At 56.7% G+C, this 21138-nt stretch overlaps 1 protein-coding gene across 31 annotated transcripts in view; it reads left to right on the top strand.

Annotated features, from left to right (window-relative positions):
- Nucleotides 1-21138, top strand: part of CACNA1G (calcium voltage-gated channel subunit alpha1 G) — a 66688-nt gene that overhangs the window by 13795 nt on the left and 31755 nt on the right. For 21 of the 31 annotated variants that reach the window (XM_077971147.1, XM_077971150.1, XM_077971149.1 and 18 more), the window contains exons 8-14: nt 1080-1863; nt 3724-4100; nt 16348-16499; nt 17315-17500; nt 17619-17733; nt 17817-17972; nt 20869-20937. In XM_077971147.1, the coding sequence (XP_077827273.1) occupies nt 1080-1863; nt 3724-4100; nt 16348-16499; nt 17315-17500; nt 17619-17733; nt 17817-17972; nt 20869-20937 (1839 nt within the window). The remainder of the gene's footprint in view (nt 1-1079; nt 1864-3723; nt 4101-16347; nt 16500-17314; nt 17501-17618; nt 17734-17816; nt 17973-20868; nt 20938-21138) is intronic. The other 10 variants (XM_077971154.1, XM_015119290.3, XM_015119287.3 and 7 more) reach the window with 2 other exon arrangements.

The following is a 21138-nucleotide window of genomic DNA, read 5'->3' as shown; positions in this document are numbered from 1 at the left end:
AGGCTTGGGGCGAAGCCTGGCTGGAGGCCCGTTCCCATCCCTGGCCACCACCTCAAGGGGCGAGGCCAGTGCTTCAGGGAAGTGGGGTCTTCTCACCATGTGGCCCCCCCCACCCCACTCCCTTTCCCTCGTGGGCTTGGTAGAGGGGGAAGGAAGCAGACAGGGAGATAAGGGGCCTAGTTTCCACCCTCCCACACACCCCCTGAAAAATCTTTCCTAACAGCTCTCTGGAATCACACTAGTGAAGCTAATTATCATAATTACTAGGACACGATCTAGAAAAAAAAAATCTGCTTTGTCACCATAAATATTCATTTCCTTCATTCGGGATTGTTATCCAAGCAATGGCCGTTCCAGAGTTCTGGGGAAACTGAGGCATGGATATGGGGACTGGGGGAGTGTGAGCAAGTCAGGTGGCAGCTTGACTAGTCTATAGGGTCAAGGGTTCAACCCCTCCCCCATATGAGGGAGGGGGGCACAGGGAAAATGGGGACAGACGAGGCCAATGGTCCCTGTTTTCAGATGAGGATACGTGGTCCCATTGCTAAGGGTCTCTCCCAAAGTCACACAGCTAGAATTGGGGCTAGAAGTAGGAGTCTTGTAAATGATGTTTTCGCCAAGATCTCAAGGCTCAATATAATTTGAAAACCCCGTGTCCCTAATATTGCATTCATTTCCACAGCATTTGCTACTCCTAATGGAAATTGCAGAAGGGTGCTGCGTCTCTGCAGGTGTGCGTGTTTAGGGACAGGGAATTTGAGAGATTGCAGGATAACACCATGTTCAATAGCAACATCTTGGAATTTCATAGAGCTTAGTTCCAGTCTTAGCCTTGCTCTGAATTAGCTGAGTGATCTTGGGCAAATGCTTTGACCTCTCTGGGCCTCGGTTTCCTTACCTGTCTGATGGAGATTACAACAGCATCACCTCCTGAGGCTGTCTTAAAAATAAAATGAGATAATGCTTGGAAAATAACTGAGCGTGGCGCCTAGCGCATAGGAATTCCTCTGTATGTGGTGGCTGGCATTGTGATTCACTTTTCTTCAGGACGTCTCCTCTTCCTGTCCCCACCCCTACAGGTGGGCTCCTTCTTCATGATCAACCTGTGCCTGGTGGTGATTGCCACGCAGTTCTCAGAGACCAAGCAGAGGGAAAGCCAGCTGATGCGGGAGCAGCGTGTGCGGTTCCTGTCCAACGCCAGCACCCTGGCTAGCTTCTCTGAGCCCGGCAGCTGCTATGAGGAGCTGCTCAAGTACCTGGTGTACATCCTTCGTAAGGCAGCCCGCAGGCTGGCTCAGGTCTCTCGGGCAGCAGGTGTGCGGGCTGGGCTGCTCAGCAGCCCAGCACCCCTTGGGGGCCAGGAGACCCAGCCCAGCAGCAGCTGCTCTCGCTCTCACCGCCGCCTGTCCGTCCACCACCTGGTGCACCACCACCACCACCATCACCACCACTACCACCTGGGCAATGGAACGCTCAGGGTCCCCCGGGCCAGCCCAGAGATCCAGGACAGGGATGCCAATGGGTCCCGCCGGCTCATGCTGCCACCACCTTCGACGCCTGCCATCTCCGGGGGCCCCCCAGGTGGCGCAGAGTCTGTGCACAGCTTCTACCATGCTGACTGCCACTTAGAGCCAGTCCGCTGCCAGGCACCCCCTCCCAGGTCCCCATCTGAGGCATCCGGCAGGACTGTGGGCAGCGGGAAGGTGTATCCCACCGTGCACACCAGCCCTCCACCGGAGACGCTGAAAGAGAAGGCACTAGTAGAGGTGGCTGCCAGCTCTGGGCCCGCAACCCTCACCAGCCTCAACATCCCACCTGGGCCCTACAGCTCCATGCACAAGCTGCTGGAGACACAGAGTACAGGTGACAGCTCTTGGGGGAGGTGTGTGGGTGCCTTTGTCTGGGAATTAGGTGGCGTCCCAGAGGGGACTAGGGGTCTGGAGTCAGAGGGACCAGGGCTCATATTCTCATGCTGCCTCTCATTGCTTAGGCACCTTCAACCAGCCACATCCCTGCTTTGAGCTTGAATTTTCTCATCTGCTAAAGTGGAAATCATAATTCCTACATCGTAATAGCAGTAACTATCATGTAATAAGCACCTGCTTCGTGCTGTTTGCAATAATGTCTAGCAACTGTTGCACAACGCAATGGCTGTGTGCCTGTCACATGCTTTGCAGGCAAAATCCCATTGGATCCTCTCTACCCATTAGGTGATAGCCTTTCTTAGCATCCTCATTGTGTGGATGAGAACCAGGAGGCTTGGAGAGGTTGCTTGACTCACCCAAGGCTGTGCTGTTGGTGAGGGGCGGACTCGGGGCGCACACTCAGGACTCCCCGTTGTGAGGCTCAGAGAGGAAATGGTGTGTGACTGTGCCCAGCTTCATGCCCCACTGGCTAAACCTGAGTCTCATTGCCTCCGCACGGGGAGACCCAGTTCAGGGAGCTGCTTGTCTGATGGGTGAAACTCCCAGTGTCGTGGGGGCAGTGAGACACATAGGGACGTCGGGCTCTCCCCAGCAGACAGGTTCACTGTAGCTGCAGCCCACGGCCTGTGTTTCAGGAAGGATGTGGCACGTGGGGAGCAGCGGGATATTCGTGGGGATGTTACGTGGGAATGTGGGCTGGGACCAGAAGGTGCTATCACAGAACCCAGAGCGAAAGGTTTCTATGCCAGCTCCTCCACTACCCTGCCACGGGACGTGGGCCAGTCACATGCACCCACGATTTTATTTCCTCCTGTGTAAAAGGCAAGGCTGGGCCCATGATTACTGTCAGTGGGTGCTTACTGACTCCCTCCTGTGTGCGGATGCAGTCAAGGGGGAAATGTTGCTGAGAGCCCACCCAGGGCCAGGCCCTCAGCTGGGGGCCTCCACATCCATGCTTTACCTGGTAGTCTCTGAGGTTCTCATATTCTGTGAGCAAAGCTGGATTTAAAGGGACATTGATGTCTCAGGCTAGGTCCCTGAGTGTGTGTGTATGAGTGCATCTAGTATGCATGTACGTGTCAATGTCCGTGAAGGGGTCAAGTGTGTGTGTATGCATGTGTGCATGTGTGTGTCTGATGTTTATATGCATATGTAGGCACATGTGCTTGATGTGTGTAGGTACATGTGCGATATGAAGCTCTTTCCTTGGTGTGTGTGCATGCACATGTGTGCATGTGTCTTGCATGTGTCATGTGTGAATGTGTTTGTGCACACATGTGTTGGTATGTGCACGTATGTGTGCCCATGTGGTGTGCAAATCGTATGAGTGTGTACACAAGTGTGTGCATCTGGAGCACGTGTGCAGGTGCACGTGTCTGGTGTGGGTGTGTGTGCAAGTGCACGTGTGTGGGCGTGTCTTAAGGGTCCCTTGGAAAGTGCTGCTCAGAGCAGTGTTTTGCAGGCCTGGCTTCTGGGAAGGGGAAGGGGAGTGAGGCTCCTTGCTGAAGTCGCCTAGGATATAGGAGCTGTCCAGGATCTCAGAGGACATCCAGGCCACCTCTCTGAGCCCCAGGACACTCAGCAGTGACTGCCAATGAAGTGCTATTGACATCAGGGCATCTTGTGGGTCAAGACTGCCCACCTTGCAGGACATTCTACACCCCTGGCCCACTAAGTGCCTGGCACCCCATCACTGTAACAACCCCAGACTCCCTGACACATTTTACACTTACTTGAAGGGCAGGGTAGCCCCAGGTATGAGACTCTGGAGCCTCTCACCTCTACTCTTCTGTTCCAGGTGCCTGCCAAAGCTCTTGCAAGATCTCCAGCCCTTGCTTGAAGGCAGACAGTGGAGCCTCTGGTCCAGACAGCTGCCCCTACTGTGCCCGGGCGGGGGCAGGGGAGGTAGAGCTCGCCGACCGTGAAATGCCTGACTCAGACAGCGAGGCGGTTTATGAGTTCACACAGGATGCCCAGCACAGTGACCTCCGGGACCCCCACAGCCGGCGGCAACGGAGCCTGGGCCCAGATGCAGAGCCCAGCTCTGTGCTGGCCTTCTGGAGGCTAATCTGTGACACCTTCCGAAAGATTGTGGACAGCAAGTACTTTGGCCGGGGAATCATGATTGCCATCCTGGTCAATACACTCAGCATGGGCATCGAATACCATGAGCAGGTAGGGGTGTGGCAGAGGCAGGGCTCCTGCCAGCTGCTTTTCGTCTGGGGCTGGGGCCTTCTACCTCCCTCCGCACCCCTCCTCCTGTGCTCTGCTTCCTCTCCGTGCTGCTAGCCCACCTGGCAGGGAGGAGGGGAGGTGGGTGATGGAGCAATGCATGGAGATTCTCTAGAGGGAATGTTTAAAGTCTCTGAGTATGGAGGTCACCCTGGGCAGGCCACAGGGTGTGTTCTACCCGGGAAGGCTTCTCAGAGGAGCCTGGCTTTGAAGGATGTGAACAAGTGGTGAGCGTCAGCATGTGGGGAGAGGCACGTCCCTGGGAGAGGTTTGGGTCTTTGGAGAAGGTATAGTGGGGAGTGGGGGTGTTGGAGGTTCCCTGGCATCCATCTGACCCACTAAGTCTGGGTGTGACTGATTGGAGGCAGGAGGGGCCATGTGAACGGGGTGCAGAGGGGAGGGTGGGTGCCTGCGCCTGGGTGGAATGAAGGCCTGTTGGGGTCAGGGAGGGAGGCCGTCCTTCCTGGCCTCCCGTCTGGGAGCCATGCTGTGAACCAGGGCAGCTTAGGGTGGATGAGAGTGCCCAGCATGGCAAGGGGATTGAAACCATCGCGTTTGAGGAATCGTTCTAAGAACCGGGATGTTTAGTGAGGAGGAGAGAGGGCTCAGCAGGGACAGGCAAGCTGTCTTCAAATATTTGAAGGGCTGTCATGTGGAAGAGGAAGCAGGCTTGTTTTGTGGAGCTGATGGCTGCAAGCAGTAGGATCTGGGCTGAGGGGGAGGAGGCTTTTCTAACCCTTAGAGCTATGCAGAGACAGAAAGGGTAGCCTGGGGGACCCCACTGATCCCCCACCATGAGCTGAGGCTGCATGCTTGTTGGGGGTCCAAGCAGGCACCGTGGGTCCTCACAACTAGGTTTGGCTCCCTCTTCCACAGGGTTCTTTCCAGAAGTCGCTCCCCCTCCCCCACGTCTGGCCTTCCAGGTCACCCCGTGGCTGATTCTTGGAAAAGGAGAGAGGCTAGCAAGCAGGTGCTGCCGTTCATGGTCTGCCCAGGCTCTGCTCGCCTGGGTGTTCTAGCTTCCCTGGGGCAGCAGGGAGGCACTGGGCCTTCAGAACCCAACCTTCCCTGGTTTGGAACGAAGGTCATGCACCTCCCCACCTCCACACCCTCCCAATCAGGAGCAGAGGTGGAGGAGACCAGAGGTGTGGAGTGGCTCCTACACCAGCACAGTACTCTGTGGAAGGGGCATCTCGAGCAGGTGGTACAGGCAGGGTGGTACAGGCATGCTGGGAGGTCTGGGTTGAGGCTGAGGGGCACAGGTCAAGCTAGGTCTGGAGCAGACTGTGAGGTGTTCGCTTTTCTGGGGAATTCGAAGCCCCCCGCCACCCCAATGAACTCTGCACCTGCAATATTTTGAGCACCCAGCTTTTACCCAAGACTGCCTGACCTGGCCAGGTGCACCCCTCCCCATCACCATCACCGCACATTGGCGTCCCTTCCTCTAGCCTCCACAGTGCCCCCTCCAAGTAGCCATGAGGTGGAAAGAGCCTGGGACCCTGGCTGCAGTGCCAGCGGGTGGGTGCGTATAACACCACGATGGGCATGTTGTGTCTGGGCTGCGTGGGTGTGGTTGTGTGTGCACATGCCCACTCTGCTCGCCTCCCAGGGAGAGGTGCTCCACTCTGCCAGATTGGTGGTGGTGGGGAGTGGGCAGCATTTTCTGCTTCCAGGACCCAGGTGGTGACAGCCACTAACCTCCCATTACTCAGGCTCCTTTCCCTCACCCCTTTTCTGGCCATGGTCAGGTGCCCCTCCCTCAGGGGGCACCTCCCCAAGTGCCCTCTCCCTACCCCTGGGGGATGCACCCAGCAGTCCCTGCCCAGCTGATGCTGCTGGTGGAGGTTTTGATTGCACTGGGAAGAAGCTGAGTCACACAGACCCAGGGCAGATGAAGCCTCGGCAAGAGGGCTTTCAGTTAAACGTGAAGAAGGACGCCCCTTTGGAGAGGAGGCAGCAGCCATCAGTCAGGGCTGCCTGCACCATCTCCTTGCTCAGGTTCCTGAGGAAGGGTGGGGACAGCCCAGGGCTCCTAAGTCCTCAGCAGCGCGGAGGCCTCACTCAGTGGCAGCAGTGTCTGCTCCAGAGAGGGTTTTGTCCCCATACCTGGTTGCTGAGGGCCCCATGAGGGTGAGTGGGAGTCCCCAGCAGGCTGGGCAGATGACTGACAGCTGCCCAGCGGGCTCAGGGGCGCGGAGAGTAAGAAGTCCCAGAAGCTGCCATGGCCCTGTGCTTGCAGGCACTGCGGCGTGAACGTCCCGCCATCTGGGCCCCGGAGCCTGAGCATGCTGGGGGCGGGGGGTTGCCAGGGAAGGCAGCGAGGAGATGTGGGGGGCTGAGACAGAAACACAGAGTGGGCACAGAGAGGGAGGCAGAGACACATGGGGGGATGGACACGCAGAGGGAGACAGAGGAGGCTGATGCGGGCGAGACAGAGGCACAGAGGGCAAGATGGAGACGGGGGAGGAGGACGGGCCACGCAGGCAGCGGATAAAGAATGTGGAGGCAGAGATGAGCCACAGCAGAGACAGACAGAGACAAATGGTGCCACAGAGACACACGGGGAGGCAGAGACACAGAGAGGGAGTTGAAGACAGAGACCGAGTCCCAGATGCAAATGAGGACAGAGATGGGGTGGGATGGGGAGACAGAGACTCCCCTGGAGCTGGCTGTGTGAGGTGCTGCTGTGTGGAGGGAGAGCAGCTGCTGACAGAGGAGGCTCATGGCTTCCCTGCGGTGCCCTTAATGAGGCAATTGTGTCCATTGATCCTGGAATCGATCAGATTGGGGGGGCCCTGGAGAGGGTGTTGCTGGTGCTTCGCCAGAGGAGCCCCTGCCCTCCCTCCCGGCTATCACCGCTGCCCTCTGCAGACCCTGTCCTCTCCCACCATCCCCTGGCTGACTCCTCATTCACTTGTCCTGTCCCCCCAACCTGTGCTACCCCACCATCCTCCTGACTGAGGAAGCACCTATATGTCATACGCTGCTCTGCCCGGGGCTGGCCCCATGCTGTCTGCTCTCTCCTGCTTCCTCCACCCCTTAACCACCAGCTGGAGGAGAACTGGCAGGATTGGTTTGTCCAGAGGGCTGGTAAGGAGGACAAGAACCCAGGAGACTGAGGAGAGAGCAAGAAAATGACTTGATGTTGAAGTGTGATCTGATATGGGGCCAGCCTACATGGAGAACCTTTTCCCAATTCGTCCTTTTGCACTGGAGTTGGACCTAAGCAGTGATTTACTGGTAAATGTTTAACAACCAGCCCTTCTAAAATAATGAAGTCCTGATCTATAGCATTTGCCAATTTCCATGGTGTAAATGCTCCCACCATAGCTGGTTTTAAGCTACCAACACGATTCCACTGAATGTGGGGTTGGGAAGAGACGTGGACAATTGGTCCTCCCAAGCCAGTGAGAAACAGCTCCAGCACACCACTGGGCTCAAGGCACTGTCCTTCTTTTTAAAGAGGTCACAACAAGTAAACAGTCATATTTACTTGATGTGGCACATGCTCAGAGAGGGATGCATGGAGGAGGAGCCCTTAACCCAGACCAGAGAAGGAATTCAGGGAGGGCTCCATGTAGGAGATGACCTCTGGGCTGAGTTTGAAGGAAGAGGAGGACATAGCCAGTGAAGGTGGAGGGTAGGGCACAGTATGAGGGCTCCTGCAGTGGTCCAGGCAGTTCATACTACATCTTCATCCCTGGAAATGGAGAGCAGAGGGCTGGGGAGAGCTGGCTGGAAGCTGGATCTGCAGGACTCAATCGGCTGGAAATGTGGGTTGAGAGGAGGCAGCAAGGATGACACCCAGGTTTCTACCTGGGGTAGGAGCAATGTGGCTTGAGCAGATGTGGGCTGGGGGACATGTTGCATACAAGGTGCCTGCAAGCCATCCTGACCATATCCAGCAGACTGTTAGAGCTCAGAAAAGAGGTTGCCTTCTCCTCTGTGTCTCACCTGGGTCTGCACTGGGGCCAGACCTCTCCAGGAAGAGGGGAGAGTGCACGAGTGGGCCTTGGAGACACAGGAGCTTCCTAACATCTCCTTCCTGGCTCTGGGTCATGGTGGGGTGGGGGACAGGTGCTAGTCTCATGTTCTAGAAGAGGGACAATAGCATGTGGGGAGAGGGGAGCTACATGTAGCCCAGTGGTCTCCTGGGCCGTAGACAGGGAGAGGAGGGGGAGAGTCCAGGGTAGACGGCCTTGCAGGCTGAGAGAGGACAGGGCAGGTGATGACTCTGCTCATTGCTCACACTCTGGGGCCGTCCTGTCACTCCAGATACATGTCCAGAGAGGGTTTCTATTTATAAGTGAGTGAGGTTGGCTGTTCAAGGCGAGAGAAGCTGGGGGTGGGGCAGGGGGAGGTGGTCCAGATATGCTAAGTATTAACTTTGAAGGAGGTCATAGACTCCTTTTCAGTTCTGCTGAAGGCTGGGGATCCTCTCCCCAGAAAATACCCACATGCATGGACACCCTAAATGTGGCCTTTGAGGGCAAAGGTTTATGGACACCTCCCACCCCAGCCAGTCCCTTGGTCTCCAGATAGAGGAGCCCTGGCTGAAGAGCTGGGGCTGAGGACCGAGCAGAGCTTTGGGGGATGATCCTTTACAGCTGACTGGCCCCAGACATTCAAAGGCTATCTGGTGTGGGAGGGAGAGGGGCATTGTTTTGGAGATGTCTGCTAAGGTGTTCTCTCATTCTTTTAGGCATCCCCTGGCTCCATGCTCTCCCAGTTCCACAAACAAGGGGAGCATATCCTGTGCACAGCACACTAGAATAGAACACTAGAATATCAGGGGTTGAGAGCTGAGCCAGAAACACCCAAGAAATGTAGGTTCTGGTGGAAAAGTCATTCTGTTTCATGGATGATTATGCCAAATGCCGCAAGAGAGGCTTCAGGGGACAAAGGAGAGCTGCTCAACCCCAGCTGTCCTTTGGAAGGGTTTCACGAAGTTGGTGGCTTTTGAACGGAGCCTCGAAAGATGAATGGAATTGACAGTGGCTTGGGTGGTGGAGGTGGGGGGAGGTGGGAGATGGAGGGGTGGGTAGGAGCGGAGAGATCTAGGTGGAGAGATTAGGGCACATGCACAGGGTGGCACTGGATGCTCTGAAGGACAGTCAGGTTTTCCTCCCTGCCCTGGCCCTGAGTTGTCTGAGCAGGGATTGATGTTAGCCCAGCGGGGCTGAAGGAAGCCGGTGCTTCCCATAGGTGCAGGCTGGGTGGGGGAGGGCCTGGAGGCTATTTCTGTTGTTCAGATCAGAGGCAAAGAGGGCCCCAAGTAAGGCCATAGCTATGGGAACAAGGGGGTGTGGATAGGACGCAATTTCATTGGCAGGTTCTCTGGGCCGGGGCACCTTAGTGTCTGGAGGGATGAAGGGCGGGCAAGAATCCTAGAGAACCCAAAGTTTCTAAGGCAGAATCCTGATCATGATGGCGCCGCCCGGGAAGGAGCAGGTTTGGGAGAGGAGGTGAGAGGGTTTGTTTTGGATGCGCTGAGTTTGAGATGGCTGTGGGCCATCCTGGGAGGGAGATCAGGCAGGCTCTGGATCTCTGGATGAGAAGCCAGGAGCTTGGAGAGATTGTTTAGTGTCGTCTACACCCCAGTGACAGCCAGAGAGGTAGGAGTGGGGGTGCTGGTGGAGGGAGCAGGCTTAGACTGAATTCTGAGGAATGCTGGCCTGAGGGAAGAGAGGCGTGAAAGGAGCGCTGGGAGGGGGAGGAGGTGGTTGCTCAGGGTCGGGGAAGCCAAGGGAGGCTGGGCTTGCAGCGGGAGGGGCCGGTCTAGGCTCAGCTGCTGCCGAGGCATCCACTAAGAGGAGGGCTGGGAAGAGGGTCCCTGGACAGAGCTGGAGCTGTGGGGCCCAGAGTTCAGAACTGAATGGGTCTCGAGTCCCACAGAAGCTTTCTGCTTTTAGGCAAGGGAGAAGGAGATTGAAGAAGTGATGAATGCAGGCATAACTGATAGGCCAGGACCCAGGGAAGCCTGGGGGGTGGGGTGGGGCGGGGGAGCGCATCAAAGTGCAGGTGGAGGAACGACTGGCTCCCTTCCAGGAGAGGAAGAGAGACAGTGGGGTGCACAACACAGAGCTCTTTGGAGGAGGGACATGGAGCCCCCCCATATAAGCCTGCAACGAGGGGCCAGGTCGGGGGTAGAGCAGAGTCCAGAAGATTTGAAGCAGCTCCTGGGGGAGAGAGGAGACCTAAGAAGGGAGGAACCAGGGACTGTGAATAAAGGCATGAGACAGCCATGGGGCCACCACCCGCAGGGAATCACTTGTCCAGTCAGCACAGGTTCGTGCCTCTCTCAAGCGACACTCAGCACTTCCAGAGCCGCAGAGGAGAGGAGGAGGGCAAGGGCACTTACCTGGGCTGCGGCTGGGCAGGGCAGGAGCCCTTGAAAGTCTTTGTCAGAAGGGCAGCCTTTATGTGGCCTGCTGGGGCCCACCATGGTCTAGAGGCTGTCCAGGTGGACAAGGCACAGGGGCTGCAGCTCCAGCATTTTATTATGTATTTATTTTAAGAGATAGAATCTTGATCTGCCCCCTGGGCTGGAACGCAGTGGCTTGATCATGGCTCACTACAGCCTGGAACTTCTGGACTCAAGCGATCCTCCCGCCCCAGCCTCCTCAGTAGGCGGAACTATGGGCACCTGCTACCACGCCTGGCTACAGCTCCAGAATTTTAAGTAGCAGGGGCCTTGGGCCAGCCGTCTTGAAGCTGAGTGGGCACCGTGAGTGTGCTGTGCCTAGTTAGCTTGTGTGTTTACTTTCGAGGGCTTTGGGGAGCTGGGAAAGATCATGTCACCTACACCCCAATGACAGCCGGAGAGGTGGGAGTGGGGGTGCTGGTGAGGGGAAAAAGCTTAGAATGAACTCTGAGGAATGTTGCCCTGAGGGGAGAGAGGCAGTGACTGCAGCTAAAGCCTCTCTTTGGCATTGCCTCTGATTAGGAGGCCCTGGGGGCACCATGACACCTAGCAGTGTGCCCAGTGGGCAGGAGGGCGCAGGAGGGAGGATCCAAGCTGGAGAGCTTCCAGGGGGCTGGGAAAGACCAGGACCGTGATCTACACGATGAGGCCCGTGAGATTTCCAGGAAACCTCCTGCCACCGAGGTGTTCTCTGACTTCCCACGCCTCCTTGAAGACTTGCCTCCCACTGACCCAGTGACCCTCACCGCCTCACTGCAGCCTGTCTGGGCCCCTGTCCTGGGTGGGTGGGAGCAGCAGGAAGGCCCATCAAAAGCAGAGGTGAGGTAAGCCGAGGAGTCTCAATGGAAGAGCAGAGATTTCAGGGTCAGTGGAGCAGATGGAAGCTGGGGTGATGGCGGCTCGCTGGGGTAGGGCTTGGGCAAAGCAGGAGTGACTGGTCCAAGCCTCTGCTCAGCTCTGGCCAGGCCTGTCCAGCCTCTCATGCCCTCCCTGCAAGAGGCACATCACTGTCTGCCAGAGCTGACTCTCAGGCCTCCTGCCTGGACCGCTGCAGTATCCTAATTGGTTTCTGTCTCTACCTTCCAAGCCATCCACACGCTGCCACCACTGCAGCCAGATTAATCTTCTTAATACACTGCTTTGCACATTTCCTCCCTCCCTTCCCACCCACCCAGGGCTTCAGTGGCAGCGTGATAGGCAGAGACAGGGAGCAGAGGAAGGCTGTTCCCCCTGGCCCTGCCGACCTTGTAGCCTTGTCTCCCACCAGCCCCTCTCACCCTTTGATCTGGGCAGACCACTTGATCCTTGGTTCTGCAGTGTGCCCTGCACACCCCTTCCCTTGCTGCCCCCACGTGGGGACACCTCCGTGGACATCCTCCTGGGCTGTCCTCCCCACTGGCCCACTGACCTCAGCCAGGATTGAGCTTCTGTGGCTCCTGGGTTTTGTCCCCAGTGTGGTGTTTAGTTGCAGCCTTGCAGATATCGGTCCGGCCATGTGTGAGCTTGGCCCTGGGCTGGGGTTTCTCACAGGCTTTCACTCCTTTCTTCTGTAGAGCAGCCTCCCAGGAGGTAGTGTTACCCTGTTTAACAGAAGAGGTGGCCGGGCGCGGTGGCTCAAGCCTGTAATCCCAGCACTTTGGGAGGCCGAGATGGGCGGATCACGAGGTCAGGAGATCGAGACCATCCTGGCTAACACGGTGAAACCCCGTCTCTACTAAAAATACAAGAAAATTAGCCGGGCGAGGTGGCGGGCGCCTGTAGTCCCAGCTACTCGGGAGGCTGAGGCAGGAGAATGGCGTGAACCCGGGAGGCGGAGCTTGCAGTGAGCCGGGATCGCGCCACTGCACTCCAGCCTGGGGCACAGAGCAAGACTCCGTCTCAAAAAAAAAAAAAAAAAAAACAAAACAGAAGAGGCCACTGGGGATCTGAGAGGCAAAGGGACTTGCCCAAGGTCACATAGGAAGAAAGTCTCAGAGTTGGTGGTACCTTTCTAACACCAGTGTTCGGCACCCAGAGGGCACACTTAGGGCTATTGATGGAGCTGCTGTGGGGCTTGGGGAGCCCTTGTGCTGGGAAGTACTGAGCAGCTTACCGCTGCTGTAAGGTGACAGCCCGAGGGGAGGTGTTATGAGATGGGAGATGGAGATTTACAATTTGCATCAGCACAGACAAGAGACCTGGGGCCTCTGGGTGGGATAAGCTCAGGCTGCCTGGCCTCATTTCACAGAAAGCTCCACTGGGCCTTGACATCTGTGAACAGCAGGAAGGATGCAGGCTAGACCTGGGAAGGGACTTCCACAGCTGGGGATGGCCAGTGAGGGGAGGCTGGCTCCAGCCTGATGGGTTTGTGTGCTCTCTGCCTGTGCTATGTCTGGGTGTATGGTGGGGGCGACGTTGTGGAAAGGGTCTTGAGGACAGAGATGTAGAGCAAGGCACAACGGACCCGGCTATGCACCTCTCCAGGAGGGCGGTGTGACCTCCATCAAGGCACCACACCCCTCGGAGCCTCAGTTTCCCAGACTGTCTAGGAGGCTCACAGCCCTCCCTCGTTTCATTGTGAGCAGGGAGGAAATGAAATCCCAGGAGGAGGTCTTCACCCTAGTTGGCCTGTGGTGGGCACTGGCAGATGTTGGCTCCACCCCTGCCCCTTTTCAACCGTAATTACAGCTCCAGTCCCTGGGGCGACCTTGTTGCTAAGATTGTGTCTCAGTGTCCTCATCCTGCATTTTCAGATCGTTCCCAGCCTCCAATTTAGTAACTTGGACAGACCTGGCTATCTGGGGGAGGAGGGCTCTTTTTTCCGTGGCTCACTGGAGGGAATACCGGGGACCTGGAGGAGACGACTCATTGACCCTTAGTGTTGCAGGGAGACTAGAGAGAGCGAGGCAGGGCCCTTTCCACCCGCATCAGGCTGCCCTGCTTCTCCAGGCCCGGAGCCACTTGGCTGGGCAAGAGAGGGGTTCCAGCCTTTGCTGGCACCGCCCTTGACAAGGGCCAATGAGGCAGGCCTTATGGGGCGGCAGGCCTCGCAGGAGCCCAGCATCATCCTTCTCCATGAGCCTCTCGGCGGTGTGCAGGAGAGTGAGGTGTGCACGTGACCACGAGCCGTCGGTACAGATTCCTGAGAGCCCTGTCGATAACACTGGGGAGTGAAGAGAACAGTCTCCTTCTCCACACACAGTAGCAGCTGGACTTTTAGAATTCACTGATTGAGATATGTGACATCAAAAGCTAGTGTGTTTTCAATGACTTTTAAAAGAACATTTCATTAATTTTTATTTTTAGCAGCTTTTTGGGGGTATGGTTTACATGCCATGAAATTTGCCCATTATAAGTGTACCTCAGCTGTGTCTTCACATTGAGTTGGTCTTTATTCCCAGAGCTCTGTTGATTTGAATATAATTTTATCTACATTAGAAGACATGTTGTGTATCCAGTCTGCTATGTGTCTGGATTCACAAGCCCCTTACCATCACCGTGGCTTGGTTCCGAATCCTGACTGTGTAATATTCTAGGAGTCAGAGGGATGTGGGATTGGGCCCCACCCCAGCTCTTCCTGCCCTGTGACTTTGAACTGGTCACCCTCCATCTCTTGGCGTCTTTTGCTCCTCTGAGACTAGCATGGCAGGACTACTGTGTGAATGGCATGAGGGGAGGTGCATGGTGGGCCAGAGAACCCGTAAAACATCATACCTGTGTGGTCCATGTTCATTTTAATCTAATCCAAGGCCCGAAAACACAGCAAGTGGCAGAGTGACAGGGAGGAGGGTTCGCCGACTCCTGCTCCCTGGCAGACCGGACTTGGAAGCACAGAGAGGGGATCCACTTGGGCAGGTGGGGTCTGAGCCCAGGGCTTTATGTGCATTGATCCCGGCCCCGCCCCACCTCCCGTACTGTGCTCACGCTGGAGACACTTAATGGCCCTGTGTGACCTGGGTAACCAGGTCAGGTGGCAGTGCCTCCACTCACAATCCATGGAGCAACAACTTACTTGGGATCTGCTGGAGCAACAGGCTCCATGCCATACCGGCCCCCACGACAGCCGCTCCCCCTCTATACAGCTGGCTCTCTGCCTGCCTGCTGGCCCTGGCTCTGCCCCCAGGCCTGTCTTTGTACAGTCTGAAAGCTTATCTCCCTCTGAGTGGCTGCTGACCCTGAGGCCCCCAAATGCCCCTCACCTGCTAGTCAGAAGCCCCTTGTTCCGAGTCTCTCCACCTCCCACCCAAGCTGGCCGCACAAACTAGGCGATTAGGATACATTTGGTTGTCCCCAGGCCTGGCTGCGGGCTTGGTTGGGCAGCTGGCCAGATGAGGCAGTGAGAAGCAAGGAGAGGTATCTGATGGAATGAGGGCCTCATTTGATTGTTTCATTAACCCAAACTTTTTAAGCACCTACTATGGACTTGGCCTCTGCCCTCCAGGCCAGACACCTAGTTTGTCCAGATATCCATCAGGTGGACAGTGGGGTCCATTGAGCCAACCGTATCTCTTCTTGCTTCCCCAGCCCTCTGCCTGGCCACACCCCTCCCTTCTTCAACCAGAACCAGGCTTAGGTTGCTCCTGGTCCCCCCACCCTGTGCCACCCCACCCAAGCCCTTGCCTGGGGAGACTCCACAAACCCTCCGGCGTTCAAGGGCTGCCTCTCTCCCCTTTCTCTGTGTGTTCACCCCTCACCTTTTCTCCCCTGAACTCCCAGACTTGCTGCCTGGATAATTTATTTTGGCACTGAAGCATTTAAGCCCTGTTGTGGTTATTCAGCTGTTTTGTGTGTGTACAACGTGTTTCTAGCAGACACTGAGCTCCTGGGAGGCAGGGCGTGTGGCTGGCATGTTTTTGCAGCTCCTTTAATGCCTAGTGCATTGCTAGGCACTTCATATTGAAAGCGAGGTCACTAGTGAGCTGGAATGGCAGATGAGACAGGGTTCGTTATTAGTCCTTCTGAGGACTCTCTAGGGTGCATCCTCGGTCCCTATCCCAGATTCGGGTAGGGAGCATGAAAGGAAATACCTCCAGTGTTTCACATTTGGCCAGAAAGCTTGCGAATCTTGCTGAAGGTCACACAGTGAGTGACAGGATAGGTTGTCCCGGGCTCAGGCTGGTCTCCTCAACTGTGATAACCATTCCTGGGTGTCTGGGTGTCTCCATTCTGCCTATCACCATGTGTGCGATTGGGAATGTGTGCATTTCTCTCTCTCTCTCTCTCTCTCTCTCTCTGTGTGTGTGTGTGTGTGTGTGTCTGGAAGGAAGCAAGAGTAGCCAGCTGTTGTCCAAGAGAAGGCTGCCAAGTCCACAGAGTAATTGTGGAATACGTGTGGCGTTGTGTGGGGCTTCGTGACCGGGTGTGTCTGTGAGGCCTTGGCAATCACCCTCTGACATCCGCCAGCATTGTCGTGCTGCTGGCCTGGGCCCGCTAGGCTGACATTGTAACCTAGGTCAAGATGGGCCATGCAGCTCCCAGCAGGAGATAGGGCGGAACCCACAGCACAGGCCTCCCGTTAAGCCTGCGGCCCCTGAATCTGAGACCCAGAGCTGGGGAATGGCTGCGGCTATGCGTTTCACGTGGCCCTTTCCTGGGGCCCTGCCCCTGGGTGCATTTCCTCCTGGAGGCTTTGGGGCAGGGTCCTCCCTATGGGCCTGAGCATCCAGCAACCTCTCCACACAAGCTTGCTGTTCCTGCTCCTCCTCCCTCTGGTGTCCCATGTTTGGAGGACTGGGTCGAGGGGCTCGGGGATAAACCAGCTGCCTCACATCCCACCCTGCCCTGCAGCCCGAGGAGCTTACCAACGCCCTAGAAATCAGCAACATCGTCTTCACCAGCCTCTTTGCCCTGGAGATGCTGCTGAAGCTGCTCGTGTATGGTCCCTTTGGCTACATCAAGAATCCCTACAACATCTTCGACGGTGTCATTGTGGTCATCAGGTATGACTACCCCCCGCCACTGACTCTCACTTGAGGAATGCCAGCAGGGGTGGCTTGGGGCCAGGGGCAATGCCACCTATTCCCCTGGGGTGGAGGGGTCTGGAGTCAGGCCCCACTGACCCCACGGGATCTGCCACTCCCCCTAGGTGGGGGGCTGTCTGTGTCCCCATGCCCCCTCCATCTCTCTCTTGGCCCCACCTTGCTCATGTGGACCTTGGGCTCACCTCTTCATTGCCCAGGCCCCTCTTTAGTCTCCTCTCCCCACTCCTACCTCTTGTCCTTGACCCCACCCAGGCCTGGGATGGGCGAGGGTTGGGGATTGGCTTTAGAAAGGAGTTGGAAGAAGTATGAGGCCCAGCCAGCTGCCCGGCTCGAAAAGTGCTTGGAAACCATCTCAGACACCAGCAACTTGCTTTAGGGTTTCCAAGACCTTGGGAAAGTGCTCCTTCCTCCCCAGGCCTGAGGCCAGGAGAACCACTTTATTGCCTTTGGAATTGGCTTTAGATTTCATTAGAAGAGAACAAAGCAAATATTCCATAACTTGATGCAGTTGCATTGGCCAAATTTAGGGAGGGGGCTGTCTGCTGCCAGGATGTGATCTCTGGCAGGGATGAGAGAGCAGAGGGGGCTGGGCTGTCACCCAAATCCTCACTATCTCGGAGGCTCCTGCTTGGAGGTCTGGGTGCCCACCTGTGCCCCATTTTCTCTTGATGTGCCCGCTCAGCCAGGCCCTTGGGTGCTACTGAGTCCTCTCCGAGGGAGTAGGGGGAAAGAGTGAAGGTGCAGGGGGCTCAGGCTGCCTGCCCCTTTTGCAGCGTGTGGGAGATCGTGGGCCAGCAGGGGGGCGGCCTGTCGGTGCTGCGGACCTTCCGCCTGATGCGCGTGCTGAAGCTGGTGCGCTTCCTGCCGGCGCTGCAGCGGCAGCTGGTGGTGCTCATGAAGACCATGGACAACGTGGCCACCTTCTGCATGCTGCTCATGCTCTTCATCTTCATCTTCAGGTGAGGGCGGCGTGGCACCGTGCCGGCTGAGAGACTGGCCAGGCTGGGGGCAGGAGGGCCTGAGGGGTGGGGAGCACTGGGCTCTGACCCCTAGCTTGTGACCCCCTTGTGCCCACAGCATCCTGGGCATGCATCTCTTCGGCTGCAAGTTTGCCTCCGAGCGGGATGGGGACACCCTGCCAGACCGGAAGAATTTTGACTCCTTGCTCTGGGCCATCGTCACTGTCTTTCAGGTGCGAGGGTAACAAGGCAGGGCGTGGACAGGGACCGTCAGGTGCTGCTAGTATAGGCCCTGACTTCTGTCCTCTGCCCACAGATCCTCACCCAGGAGGACTGGAACAAAGTCCTGTACAATGGTATGGCCTCCACGTCATCCTGGGCAGCCCTTTACTTCATTGCCCTCATGACCTTCGGCAACTACGTGCTCTTCAATTTGCTGGTCGCTATTCTGGTGGAGGGCTTCCAGGCGGAGGTAACCCGCTGCCCTGCCCACCTCACCCTGCCCATAGCAGTCCCACTTCCAATGGGCTGCCTGTCATGAGCTCCTCCCTCAACTTTGGGGGCCTGGGAGGTCCCACAGGAAGCGCCTCTTAGACTAAGCCAGGGTGGACCAGGGATGGGAGGCTCCGGGTCTCATGCAGCCCCTTGTCACATGGGACACAGGATGGTTGTGTGGGGTTCCTGCGCCGAAGCTTAGCTACCGAATAGACATCCCTTTCGGAGTTGGCTAGACCCCTTCCCCAGAGAGGCAGACCAGATAAGTGTCTGCCTGTGGTACAGCTGGACTCCTGAGCACAGTGCTCTATGGAACACCTGGAGAGGACTCCTCTGAGCCGAGGGGTGCAGGAAGCTTGTGTGCAAGTCATCTGAGCTCTGACTGAGCAGATGAAGATGCCACTAAGACCAGGGCAGGGCTTAGCTGCCCAGGGTGAGAAATGAGCCCAATTAGCTACGGGCATGGCAGAGATGAGCGTCCTATTTCCAGCCCAGGCTCCATCACCTTCGTCACAGGCAGCGTCATCAATTAATATTGATTTACATTGATCCTGCCCTTGCCGTGTCAGCAAGCAGCCTCTGCCCAAAGGGCTGCACCCCTTCCTCTCCCTCAGCTCTGCCTCTCTTCCCACCCAAGCCCCTAGACCCATCCCAGCTTGCTGGGGCCTCAAACAGGGCAGTTTGACCCAACCTAGAAATGCTGCAGGTTGGGTCTGGAGAAGCTCTTGGTCCAGTTCTCTCCGGGTGACCCGGATGGAAACTCCCGCTGCGGCCTGGTCTATAAATACCCAGCACACGGTGGAAAAACAAAAATCTATTTTCCGACTCTTTCCCAGTCTTGCAAGGGAGGGCTTTTCCCTGTAGGCCGGCTGGGTTGGTGGGGTGCAGCGTATCTGTCCCACACTGGCCTTTCTCCCCGCTACCGTTTTCAGTCTGTAGTTATCCGTTACCGCATTTCCTTCCCACTATGGGGCAGCCAGGGCAGCTGGTGGGGGAGGCTTTGGTGATGGCTGTGCTTCTTGCAGGGAGGGATGCCAGTATGCTCCCTGGAATGGGACACTAATTTGGGGGTTTCCTGAGGCCTGAAGAATTAAGGGGCACCACAGTGCTCCCACAAGAGCCAGTAGACTCACTCTGCTGCTGCTCAGGGCCTATAAGAGGAGGAGCTGAGTGAGGACCGGGCTTCCTGGCCCCTTCCAAAGGCCGCTCCTGCCAGCCACAGTTCCCTCAGAAAAAATTCCCGTGCAACTCTGTGGAGGGAAATGGAAAACACGGCGAGCCTATTCCCCTCCCCTCCTCTGCCACTCAGCCGCCAAGGCAGTCTGCAGGTGCCCAGCACAGATGGCCCCCTCCCCAGCACTCAGCCCTTTCAGCAAACACCTTGTTAACTTGAGTGCAGCCGCCCGCGGCCTGGTTGCTAGGCAACAGCAAAGCTGGAGTGTGGGAATGAGAGCAGCCTGGCCCTGGGGCAGCCTGGTCACTCTGGCCCTGCTGGGGGCCTGGGAGCTGCCCCAGTGTGAGGGCTCAACAAGGCCCGGCAGCCACACCCTCCCCAACCTTTGCAGTGTCAGGATCTTTGCAAGGAGGGTCTCACTCAGGATGCGGCGTCTTGGGCTGTAATGCTTCAGGCCTGGGGTGGGATGCAGAAAGGATTTTAAGAACATCCCCTCTCCATGAGAGTGGGCAGTAACTGTGGCCCGAAGTGTCCATGGGAGGGGCTGGGCCAGTTGCTCCACTGTCCTTCACGTGGTGGGCAGGGGTGGGGAGTGTCCCTCGATGCCCATGGCCTGGACACCTCCAAGGCCCCTGCCCTCTCCTGGGTAAGGTTTCAGGGGGCCCCACAGTCTGGCAGGGGAGTCTGGTTTTGCTGTCGTGATGGCCTGGGATTTTTGTTTTTATTTTGACAAATAAGACAACCCACCTTGGCAGAGGAAGTGGCTGCCGCATTTTGGTGGGATTCCCCAGCAGGAGGCCTCAAGGGTAGCCCCCCTGCTGGCCTTGCTACCCTGCCAAGAGCTAGGAGGGGGTGGTCCAGGGACACAGCCTGCTTGGCTGGTGATTTCCTGACTTGCAGGGGGCAGCGCCCTGAATCCCTGTGTATTTATCATTCACACACTTAATTAAATGAACAGGCAGCAGGCCCTGTGTGAGGCCATTAATTGATACTAAACAACATCAGAGCCATCATCTCAGCATTACTTGTCACATCCCATCTCAAACGGAGCAGCTGGATCTATTCTGATCTGAAGGGACTTAAGCCGAGAGCATGAGATGTTATGAGGCCTGACTTGGCTCCGTGTTGACTCTGACTTTTGTCCATTCCTTTCCCTGCTTCCTTCCCATTCCCCAAGCCCACTGCCTCCGAGCCAGTGAGAGGAGAGGGGTGTTCTGAGCCACAGACTCGGGTTCCAGGCCCAGATCCACCTCTTACTCTGTATGATTTGGGGCAGTTTGCTCAACTTCTCCAAATCTCGAGTTTCTCCTGTGTAAGATGGCAATCCTGGAACCTACTTTCTACCTTGCAAGGAAGCCAGCTGGTGTTAAGGAGGTAGTTTCCCATGCCGGGCACACCCTTCATGAATGGTGGCTGTTATTATTAGGATTATGGGGGGACTTGATTCTTTCCTGCCCTTGTCCCCATCTTTTTGGCCTCTGCCCTCACCCTTCAGATTCATTCTGGCCTGAGGGCCTGTAGTTGAATTCTGGAAGGCTGTTCTATCCCCTCTCTGCCCCCTATTCCCCGTGTCTCTCATTTCCCCTGCTGTGGGGTTTGCGCCCCTCCTTTTCTTCATCCTCTCTCGACACTGCTGATATCTGAAGGCCCCGAGCGCCTGTGACCAGCGGCCCTCCCCTGCCTCCCCCTTTCCCTGTAGGAAATCAGCAAACGGGAAGATGCGAGTGGACAGTTAAGCTGTATTCAGCTGCCTGTCGACTCCCAGGGGGTAGGTACGCGATCATGAGCCGGCATGCCTCCTGTGCCCCGTGCCCCTCCACTCCACCTCCGTGTCTCTGTGCTCGTGTTCACGCTCCGCTGCTGTGCAACCTGTCATAGCCGTGATGGTCGTTGGTGTTGTGAGGTTTGCTTCGATTTTAAGTCCCTTCCCCCTTGAGGACATGGAAGTCCTTGAGGACAAGTCCGAACA

This window comes from Macaca mulatta, chromosome 16, assembly GCF_049350105.2.
Source record: "Macaca mulatta isolate MMU2019108-1 chromosome 16, T2T-MMU8v2.0, whole genome shotgun sequence".
Lineage (NCBI taxonomy): Eukaryota > Metazoa > Chordata > Mammalia > Primates > Cercopithecidae > Macaca > Macaca mulatta.
Note: the sequence above shows the minus strand (reverse complement) of the source record. Positions and strands in the feature narration are given on the sequence as shown.